Source organism: Misgurnus anguillicaudatus, chromosome 21 (genome assembly GCF_027580225.2).
Source record: "Misgurnus anguillicaudatus chromosome 21, ASM2758022v2, whole genome shotgun sequence".
Taxonomy (NCBI): domain Eukaryota; kingdom Metazoa; phylum Chordata; class Actinopteri; order Cypriniformes; family Cobitidae; genus Misgurnus; species Misgurnus anguillicaudatus.
In genome coordinates, this window is record NC_073357.2 from 12,090,001 (window position 1) to 12,100,000 (window position 10,000).

General features: G+C 41.9%; 1 protein-coding gene, 10 non-coding genes and 1 pseudogene across 11 annotated transcripts in view; 1 reads left to right on the forward strand and 11 right to left on the reverse strand.

Moving 5' to 3' along the window:
- Positions 1–5, reverse strand: part of LOC129420149 (5S ribosomal RNA) — a 119-nt gene extending 114 nt beyond the window's left edge. Inside the window, exon 1 of the ribosomal RNA XR_008636774.2 lies at positions 1–5. This exon is cut by the window's left edge and continues 114 nt beyond it. This is a non-coding gene — a ribosomal RNA (5S ribosomal RNA).
- Positions 6–146: 141 nt separating this feature from the next.
- LOC141354995 (5S ribosomal RNA) lies at positions 147–265 on the reverse strand. The gene has a single exon (XR_012361423.1). It is a non-coding gene; the product is annotated as a 5S ribosomal RNA (ribosomal RNA).
- A 141-nt stretch (positions 266–406) lies between these two features.
- On the reverse strand, positions 407–525 carry LOC141357765 (5S ribosomal RNA). The gene has a single exon (XR_012364252.1). It is a non-coding gene; the product is annotated as a 5S ribosomal RNA (ribosomal RNA).
- A 121-nt stretch (positions 526–646) lies between these two features.
- On the reverse strand, positions 647–765 carry LOC129434677 (5S ribosomal RNA). The gene has a single exon (XR_008640947.2). It is a non-coding gene; the product is annotated as a 5S ribosomal RNA (ribosomal RNA).
- A 141-nt stretch (positions 766–906) lies between these two features.
- On the reverse strand, positions 907–1,025 carry LOC129434676 (5S ribosomal RNA). Its single transcript, XR_008640946.2, has one exon. It is a non-coding gene; the product is annotated as a 5S ribosomal RNA (ribosomal RNA).
- Positions 1,026–1,166: 141 nt separating this feature from the next.
- On the reverse strand, positions 1,167–1,285 carry LOC129434674 (5S ribosomal RNA). The gene has a single exon (XR_008640945.2). It is a non-coding gene; the product is annotated as a 5S ribosomal RNA (ribosomal RNA).
- Positions 1,286–1,426: 141 nt separating this feature from the next.
- LOC129434673 (5S ribosomal RNA) lies at positions 1,427–1,545 on the reverse strand. Its single transcript, XR_008640944.1, has one exon. It is a non-coding gene; the product is annotated as a 5S ribosomal RNA (ribosomal RNA).
- A 141-nt stretch (positions 1,546–1,686) lies between these two features.
- On the reverse strand, positions 1,687–1,805 carry LOC129434665 (5S ribosomal RNA). Its single transcript, XR_008640936.2, has one exon. It is a non-coding gene; the product is annotated as a 5S ribosomal RNA (ribosomal RNA).
- A 141-nt stretch (positions 1,806–1,946) lies between these two features.
- LOC129434653 (5S ribosomal RNA) lies at positions 1,947–2,065 on the reverse strand. The gene has a single exon (XR_008640925.1). It is a non-coding gene; the product is annotated as a 5S ribosomal RNA (ribosomal RNA).
- Positions 2,066–2,178: 113 nt separating this feature from the next.
- On the reverse strand, positions 2,179–2,297 carry LOC141354190 (5S ribosomal RNA; annotated as a pseudogene).
- Positions 2,298–2,438: 141 nt separating this feature from the next.
- On the reverse strand, positions 2,439–2,557 carry LOC129434635 (5S ribosomal RNA). The gene has a single exon (XR_008640906.1). It is a non-coding gene; the product is annotated as a 5S ribosomal RNA (ribosomal RNA).
- Positions 2,558–3,073: 516 nt separating this feature from the next.
- On the forward strand, positions 3,074–6,924 carry LOC129433082 (uncharacterized). The gene is made up of 4 exons (XM_073859674.1): positions 3,074–4,297; positions 4,544–4,643; positions 5,140–6,263; positions 6,804–6,924. Exons 1-4 carry the CDS (start codon positions 3,761–3,763, stop codon positions 6,804–6,806), a joined length of 1,764 nt encoding a protein of 587 aa, XP_073715775.1. The 5' UTR covers positions 3,074–3,760; the 3' UTR covers positions 6,807–6,924.
- Positions 6,925–10,000: the final 3,076 nt, after the last annotated feature.

Below are 10,000 nucleotides of genomic sequence, written 5' to 3' on the forward strand. Positions count from 1 at the left end.
TAAGCGAGCGCTGACTTGATTCGAGAGCCACTTCAAGACTAATGTGGCAACGCCATGCCATCGGCGAACGCTTACAGAAAGGATGCATTTCTGGAAAAAAATTACATGAATAAATAATTAAATAATTAATTAAATAAAGAATTAAATGCTTACAGCACCTGGTATTCCCAGGCGGTCTCCCATCCAAGTACTAACCAGGCCCGACCCTGCTTGGCTTCCGAGATCAGACGAGAGCGGGCGTGCTCAGGGTGGTGTGGCCGTAAGCGAGCGCTGACTCGATTCGAGAGCCACTTCAAGACTAATGTGGCAACGCCATGCCATCGGCGAACGCTTACAGAAAGGATGCATTTCTGGAAAAAAATTATATGAATAAATAATTAAATAATTAATTAAATAAAGAATTAAATGCTTACAGCACCTGGTATTCCCAGGCGGTGTCCCATCCAAGTACTAACCAGGCCCGACCCTGCTTGGCTTCCGAGATCAGACGAGAGCGGGCGTGCTCAGGGTGGTGTGGCCGTAAGCAAGCGCTGACTCAATTCGAGAGCCACTTCAAGACTAATGTGGCAACGCCATGCCATCGGCGAACGCTTACAGAAAGGATGCATTTCTGGAAAAAAATTATATGAATAAATAATTAAATAATTGCTTACAGCACCTGGTATTCCCAGGCGGTCTCCCATCCAAGTACTAAACAGGCCCGACCCTGCTTGGCTTCCGAGATCAGACGAGAGCGGGCGTGCTCAGGGTGATGTGGCCGTAAGCGAGCGCTGACTCGATTCGAGAGCCACTTCAAGACTAATGTGGCAACGCCATGCCATCGGCGAACGCTAACAGAAAGGATGCATTTCTGGAAAATAATTATATGAATAAATAATTAAATAATTAATTAAATAAAGAATTAAATGCTTACAGCACCTGGTATTCCAAGGCGGTCTCCCATCCAAGTACTAACCAGGCCCGACCCTGCTTAGCTTCCGAGATCAGACGAGAGCGGGCGTGCTCAGGGTGGTGTGGCCGTAAGCGATTGCTGACTCGATTCGAGAGCCACTTCAAGACTAATGTGGCAACGCCATGCCATCGGCGAACGCTTACAGAAAGGATGCATTTCTGGAAAAAAATTATATGAATAAATAATTAAATGATTAATTAAATAAAGAATTAAATGCTTACAGCACCTGGTATTCCCAGGCGGTGTCCCATCCAAGTACTAACCAGGCCCGACCCTGCTTGGCTTCCGAGATCAGACGAGAGCGGGCGTGCTCAGGGTGGCGTGGCCGTAAGCGAGCGCTGACTCGATTCGAGAGCCACTTCAAGACTAATGTGGCAACGCCATGCCATAGGCAAACGCTTACAGAAGGGATGCATTTCTGGAAAAAAATTATATGAATAAATAATTAAATAATTAATTAAAAAAAGAATTAAATGCTTACAGCACCTGGTATTCCCAGGCGGTCTCCCATCCAAGTACTAACCAGGCCCGACCCTGCTTGGCTTCCGAGATCAGACGAGAGCGGGCGTGCTCAGGGTGGTGTGGCCGTAAGCGATTGCTGACTCGATTCGAGAGCCACTTCAAGACTAATGTGGCAACGCCATGCCATCGGCGAACGCTTACAGAAAGGATGCATTTCTGGAAAAAAATTATATGAATAAATAATTAAATAATTAATTAAATAAAGAATTAAATGCTTACAGCACCTGGTATTCCCAGGCGGTGTCCCATCCAAGTACTAACCAGGCCCGACCCTGCTTGGCTTCCGAGATCAGACGAGAGCGGGCGTGCTCAGGGTGGTGTGGCCGTAAGAGAGCGCTGACTCGATTCGAGAGCCACTTCAAGACTAATGTGGCAACACCATGCCATCGGCGAACGCTTACAGAAAGGATGCATTTCTGGAAAAAAATTATATGAATAAATAATTAAATAATTAATTAAATAAAGAATTAAATGCTTACAGCACCTGGTATTCCCAGGCGGTCTCCCATCCAAGTACTAACCAGGCCCGACCCTGCTTGGCTTCCGAGATCAGACGAGAGCGGGCGTGCTCAGGGTGGTGTGGCCGTAAGCGAGCGCTGACTCAATTCGAGAGCCACTTCAAGACTAATGTGGCAACGCCATGCCATCGGCGAACGCTTACAGAAAGGATGCATTTCTGGAAAAAAATTATATGAATAAATAATTGCTTACAGCACCTGGTATTCCCAGGCGGTCTCCCATCCAAGTACTAAACAGTCCCGACCCTGCTTGGCTTCCGAGATCAGACGAGAGCGGGCGTGCTCAGGGTGATGTGGCCGTAAGCGAGCGCTGACTCGATTCGAGAGCCACTTCAAGACTAATGTGGCAACGCCATGCCATCGGCGAACGCTAACAGAAAGGATGCATTTCTGGAAAATAATTATATGAATAAATAATTAAATAATTAATTAAATAAAGAATTAAATGCTTACAGCACCTGGTATTCCCAGGCGGTCTCCCATCCAAGTACTAACCAGGCCCGACCCTGCTTGGCTTCCGAGATCAGACGAGAGCGGGCGTGCTCAGGGTGGTGTGGCCGTAAGCGAGCGCTGACTCGATACGAGAGCCACTTCAAGACTAATGTGGCAACGCCATGCCATCGGCGAACGCTTACAGAAAGGATGCATTTCTGGAAAAAAATTATATGAATAAATAATTAAATAATTAATTAAATAAAGAATTAAATGCTTACAGCACCTGGTATTCCCAGGCGTTCTCTCCTCCAAGTCCCTATGCCGACCAATCATTGAGCGCCGTTGAGCAGGTTGAGCTGCTCAACCAACCAATCACTGAGCTCTGTTGAGCAGGTCTCTTCCTCAACCCACCAATCGGATGGCGCCGATGCTTTGAATATTAAGTGCATCATGTGAGTGACAAGCGTAAATAACACTACCATCATCAGTTGATTGAGTTGATCGGTTACAGCAAACAAGAGGTAAGTCCAGTATATTTACCAGTATATTCATATAAATGCTTTCTAACCGCTTTTTGTATGGATTTGCGTGGATTTACGTGCAGTAATTACAAAGTTATTAAAGTTTTAAAAGCTTTAATAGAGAAAATATGATCGCCCATCTAAGTTAACTGCTAACGTGTATCGTAAACTGCAGTTATTCGAGTCTTTGTAATATTTTACTCAAATTAAATACTTTGGAAATACCCAAACACAATCAGGGCTGGACATTAAGACTAAACTACTATCCGTATACAGGTAGATTTTACTTATTGCTAGTACTACTGTCAGTTTTTCCTGTTGGAATTGACTGACTACATACTGTACATAGTGTAAATAGTTTAGGCCTGTTTTGTCCGGCTATCTCCACTAATCTAAACTATTTTGTCTCATAGTAACTTATAAGCCATTAACAGCCAATAACATATAGTAACTGATAAGCCATTAACAGTCAATAACATGTTAAAACACTGACAACACAAGGCAAGCAAAAATATAGTCTACAATTATAAAACCATTACCTTTTGAACTTTCAGCTAATCATATGAAATATCACATTAAAATGTAAATCAGATAAAATCAATAAAGATTACTCAGTACTTGTGTAGTATTTTTTATGATTATTATTTTACAAAATACCTTTTTAGTTCTACTTTAAGTAATAGTATTAGCAGAACTGTTACTTGTTTACATGTTTTGCATCTCCTGGTTTTCCAGTGTTTAGTCCCCTGTACAGTTTGAAAAGAAAAAACTAATCTGAATCTGTTTCTGTTTTATTACAACAGTTAGAAATCATGGATGTGGAGGGACACAAGTGCAGTGTTTGTGACAAGAGTTTCTCTGTGAAGTCCAACCTGACTCGGCACATGCAGCTTCATTTTCCAAAGGAGCATGTGTGTGAAGTGTGTGGGAAAAGCTTTGCACTGAAACAGCAGCTGAGCAGCCACCAAAAACAGCACCTGTACCCATGCATCCGTCTGTACAGACAGGGAGAGGCCAAGCTGCAGTGTACGGATGCAGCTAAGAGTGTGGCAATGGCCCCCAGCAAAGCAGTAGATCCCAGCTGTCTGAATTCTGAAAAGGCGGAGGCTGCTGCAAAGGAAGCTGGAGGGGAAATGTGGAAAGGCCAGCTAGTTGTCACATTCGGCAAATATGCAGGACAGTCTTTCAGGTGGTTGCTTGAAAATGATGTGGGCTGGGTCATATGGCTGCTGTCTGAATATTGCCAGAAGGGTGAGCAGAATGATCTCCTTAAGTGGCAAAAGGAGCGATTGCTGCAGTATGCCAGAGAGTTCCCGCCTGTCACCTTTCATCTTAACAAACGCTTGGAGGTAACTTTGACCTTTTAACTGAGATTAAATTATATTTATGGTTTTGTTTATAAAAAAATGTGTGCATTTGTAAATCAGTTAGGCACATGTATTTCACCTTCAATAGTAAAATCATCAATGTTTACTCTGCACAAAAGCTTGTGTTTTAGCCATAGGAAGTGGTAACAGTGTAAGTACTTGTGCTTATGTGGTACAATACAACTTCTTATGTGTTTTCTACAATTCCTTTATTTTCTGCATGAACAGGAGTCAAGGAAAGACAAGGGAAAGAAGGCTGAATCTACAGTTTCAAAGTTCCAGCAGGATCCTGACTATGCCAGTGATGCTGAATTGTTGGCAGCTGCTGGTAATTAACATTTAACACACCATAACTCTTATTTTAAAATTAATATAACATTTTCTTACTGATGTATTTCAAACATCTGACTCAATACACTGCTGAAATATCACACATTTTATGGCACTGATAATGATGACAGTAGGTTTAGTATTTCACTTTAATTTTCAGCAGGGTGAGGGATATTATCAAGCTAGCTGCCCTTTTTCAGTGTAACAGATTTAATGTCTAAATGCTTTGTTGGCATTTAGATAACACATACAACAATCAATTTAATTTGTAGATGTGATATGTTTAAATATATAAAAAAATAACTATTGTCTATATTTTTTGTAGCAGCTCTATACTAAAATGTTTATATCAAATATCATTTGTGTTATCTAAAATAAGATCTGATAACATGGAAAATAGAAACAAACTTTGTTTATTGTGATAATGTTTGTGTGTCATTATATTCACATCTTAAGCAATGTGCTCAATACATTTTGTCTGATTTTTTCTACAGAGACTGTCCTTGAAGAGTCTGAGGTAGCGGTCTCCACACAACTAACCACCTGGGGAGAGCTCACACCGGCTGTGAGTCTGGACTCTTCCCACAGCCTCAGCACATCTCAGGGAAGACCTTCTTCCCCTGTAGACACCTCTGCCTCAGAAACCAGTGGCATCTTGCGAGAGGGCTGGCAGAAATACTGGGAGCATCCACCTCCATCTACACAAGCCAATGGTATAGCGCCTCCTAACATCAAGTGGCTGAAATATGATGAGACGTATGGTCTGTTTGAGCGGCCTTCAAAGTACAAGAATGCCAAAGGAGAGATTGTGGAGAGAAGGCTTTTAAAGGAGAAGATGGAGTTCCACCCACCCCCAATTCCTACTTCTGTCAAGGGAGGACTGCCCAACATGATGGCCTTTTTCACAACCCCTGTCTTCTTCTGGCGCCCAGTTGGTGTGATGCAAGCCAAGATCCGCTGCCCTAGCTCCAACTGCCCTGCACGACCAGATGAATACCTTGAGAAGAAAGGCTTTGGTAGTTATGCTAGGCAAGTGTGTGGGATGAAGTACAATTACACCCTGTTGACGGAGAAGCTGAAGTGTTCACATTGTGAAAAGATGAGGCGGGCAGTGAGTAAGACACATGGTGACGCAGACAGTGAAGATGAGGACAGTCATCATGTTCAGCAGTACATTTGGCTGGCACATAGTCCCAAGATTCTGATGAACTTGGCCCCAGCCATCAGAAGCATGTTTCCTGCCATACTGTGTGGGAAGCGTGCTATTGACAAAGGCGTGGTTACTCTTCTGAATGACAGGGTCAACAGTGTGTCCATGAACAAAGTCCAGAGACTGCTGCAGCAGGGACATGATGAGTGGTATGTGGAGCGCCGTGACCTGTACCAGACTCTCCTTTATGAAGCCCACACAGCTGGATCTGCATCGTCTCAGAAGAGCATCCTGTCCTTTGTCAAGGCTGCTGGTACTTACACCCCTCCTCTGCCCCGGTCTCCCCTTCCTTGTGCCCGTGTGCTGAGGCGTGCGCACATGATCATGGAGATGGAAAAGATGTCTGTGTACAGAGCCTCAATCCTCAGTGTGACTGGAGAAATCCTCTGCATTGATGGCACAAAAAAGGTATTTGTATTCTATCAATTCATGAAGTTAAGCAAACTTAATATTTATTTAGTCACTTTAAAAATGAATTGAGCCAACCTATTGTTTTGAATAAGGGACTTTAGCCTCACTGTTCAGCGTTCAAATGTGGAGGATACAAAATGTACATGCATTGTAATTCATATAAATTATATTGGGCAGACAGGTTATTGATAGAAACTATCAAATTGATGTTCTGCTTTCTGTTTTTTCAGGTCCTTAAGAAGATATATGGTGATGGCCAGGGCACCATGCAGTATATCACCAGTGTGCTGAACGAGTGGGGCCAGTTTTTGACCACAGTGGTGGTGGCAGCTGAGTCTGAGGGGTGCTACAGACGTATGGCCAAAGGTCTGATGGCCCGCTTTGAACGAGCTAGGGCTCCTGCACCAGCTGTCATATATGCAGATAACAACTGTTGTCGGTAGGTAATAACACATACGTATACCCTGATAATATTTGTCATTCATTTAATGTTAAAAAAAAACAACGAACACATGCTGAAAATTTGTATTGTCTCAGTGACAGTGGTTCGTCCTTCCTGGAGAATCTGTTCAGGGACTGGGTGCAGAAGGGCACTGTAATCAGACTGGACATCCGACACTGGCTGCACCGCTGGGATGCTGTTGTCATTAAACAGAGCCATGCCAAGTATGGGGTGTTCATGAGTGCCCTTGCAGGTGCAGTGCTGGCCTACAACAAGAGCGATATGATGCTCCTAATCCAGGCAGTCAGGAAGGGCAACCAGGAGTTGTACGGCAAACTTTCAGACGAGGACATGATAGCCTTCCTTAAACCTCATCAAATCAGGTCCTATGTCAGACGGATCACCCGTGGCGTTGAGGTAAAGTGTAATATTAATCCATGCATAATCTTTATGTATAAAAAGCTGAAAACATACTTCACTAAAATTAACTAAGTTCTCACAATACTATATTTCTTTTTGGGAAATACTTTTAATTATTGAAATAATTTCACATTTTAAGCGATATAACTCTATTAAATAAATTGGAATGATTGTTACAGGAGACAGCTTCAGCAATTGAGTCCATCATTACGGAGTTCAAGGGACCTGCAGGCCTTGACATTGATGGAATCCACCTGTTCAAATCAGCACAGGCAGTGGATTCTCATTGGGCAATTGCAAGCAAGCATCTAAGTTGTATGCAGGTGGGTAAACACTACTTTGAACACACTATTTTGAACTAATCATTGTAAAATCATACAAACTCACAGACACCATAATAATAAAGCAACGTATGTTTTAAAGGACCCCCCTGGCATACAGCTGTATGTGTCAGTGAAGGTTGTGGTGCTGAATGGGGTCTCCCTGAACAAGTACAGGTGTCGGCGAGGCAGTAACTCCTTGGAAGGCTTGCACTCACACCTGTACAATGCCATTCCCTCACAGAGATGTGGAGTTATGCCATTCCAAGTAAGTATAAACTTTAATATTTAAAAAACTATTGATTTCACATCATTGTTCATAGGCATATTTTACCTGCATCCTCCATGCTTTTGCGCTACCCTCTTTTCCTGTGCGTGTGTGAGCTTCAACTGCCCAATCTGAATGCCAAGTCCATCTCTACATTCATGGCACGGGAAGAGAAGAAGGCTAACTACAGGGCAACGGTAATGCCAAAGGTAAAACCCCACCAAAGAGTGCTGTCAGAAGAGCCAATGCCAGCAGCTCCTACTCTGCCAGAATCCCTTCCAGCTCCAGATCGACCTCAGGTTCAGTACCAGAGCCTATGTCATGCAGCTGGAAAAAGGCATGGTCAGAAGCGGAGGTAAGCTGTAAAACCCTTAGCAACCACACGTATAAACATAAACATAGAATGAGACAAAGTTTGAGATCAGTTTGTTGTTTTTATTTGAGCTTTCATGCATATTACACATATTGGAACATTGTTGTTCACGGTCAGGGACTATTTTTTTCTAGCAGAAGAAATGCTTTTACTGATTTAACTTCATGAAAGTTGCACTAATACATTTTTTTTACTTTAATATTGTGTGGTAACCGTTTTATAAAAGCAATAAGGTACTTGAGGCAAGTGCTTCAGCCGTTACTTATTCACTATACAGCACAGCCTCTCATACCTTATTGCTTACATGTGAACATATCTGAATTCATCAGCTGAATGGTTTAAACTTAAACACAACAAACCATGTAAATTGATAGTCATACCCATTATTTCTCATGAATTATACTCATCATCGCATGTATGATTTATTTTTGCAGGATAGATGTGGAAGAGTTTGCGAACCGGCCCATTCAACCTAAACCCCCTGTGGCCACGTACATCCCACCCAGAGCGTCAAATGCACCTGTCCTTGTAGTGGTTCCTGCACAGCCACAGGGACCATCCATGATGCTCTGTGGGGCATCCAGCAGTCAAGGGGTCATACCTTTCACACCACCTCCTGCGCTGACATCCAAACCAATAAAGCCTCATAAATCCACAAAGCCTTGTGGGGCCTGCCATGTACCCCAGTGTGGTGGGCAGCGTAAGAGATACACGCCATCCAAAGACAAGGCTGCTGAAAGTAGCCAAAAAATATTTACCTATTGCCCAGCAACTAGGAAGTCCACCACTTCAGGTTTTGAAGGTGTTGTGTTCAACAGTTTTGAACACTTCAAAAGTGTAGTTGATGAGGAACTAAAAAAGAAGAAAAATAACAATTAGAGAGCCAACTACATCCCCCAAATCACAATACCTGGATTAGACCTAGTTTACCTCATCCCCTTTTATATATTGTACACAGTATTGGGGAAAATTACTTTTAAAAGTATTCCATTAAAGGGATACTTCACCGATTTAGCATTCAGCTTTGTATCTGTAGAAACCCGGCAGTATTACTGAATGACCATGTTTCCCTCCATCATTTCCCCCTGAGAGGAGAGATATCTGCATATTGGTTCTGCAAAAAGTCCTCCGATGATGCAAAAATCGTCATATTACATCATCGGAGGACTTTTTTGCAGAACCAAAATGCAGATATCTCTCCTCTCAGGGGGAAATGATGGAGGGAAACATGGTCATTCAGTAATACTGCCGGGTTTCTACAGATACAAAGCTGAATGCTAAATCGGTGAAGTATCCCTTTAATGGAATGCACTGATTGTATGTATATTGTATATAATTCAATGTGTACATGTATAAATCTTAATAAGAATCCTGTAAATAATAACTTATAGTACCTTTTTATCTATTTTCTGCTAAATTACTTAATAATTAATGTTAATTCTATTCTGTTTACATTGTTACCTGTGTTATTGTTATTATTGTTGTGTTGTTTATTTATTTATGTAGATATATATTGTTGCACAAATAAAAAAAGAATGTTTCCAAATATGATTCCTTTCTCTTGTTCTCCATTTGTCCACTTAATAGAGGTAAAGACTGTCACATGAAACTGTATTGAGTATAGCAGAGCCTGAATTACTTACCAGTATGGTAAAGATTTTCTAAAATTCCATTAAGGCCGTTTTATGTGTACATTTTTTCATGCTCCCTAGAGGGTGAATAGGGCATATAGAGTAAATAATATCTCAGATATGAGCAAATTACACTTTGTTCAAGTAGCCTACTATAGTTTCTTAGATTTTTTCAGTGATCTTGCAAACATTGTTTCACGTTTATTTATAAAGTGCATAAATTCATACTTCACATAGATATGTGCAAAAAAAACATTTGTTACATGGCTTGTTTTTTATT

Bases quoted from the DNA above. Each gene is read 5' to 3' on its own strand.
- LOC129433082 (XM_073859674.1), top strand. From the start codon at position 3,761: ATGGATGTGGAGGGACACAAGTGCAGTGTTTGTGACAAGAGTTTCTCT. The intron at 4,298-4,543 runs GTAACTTTGACC...CTGCATGAACAG, and splicing joins ATCTTAACAAACGCTTGGAG to GAGTCAAGGAAAGACAAGGG. The intron at 4,644-5,139 runs GTAATTAACATT...TTTTTTCTACAG, and splicing joins TGAATTGTTGGCAGCTGCTG to AGACTGTCCTTGAAGAGTCT.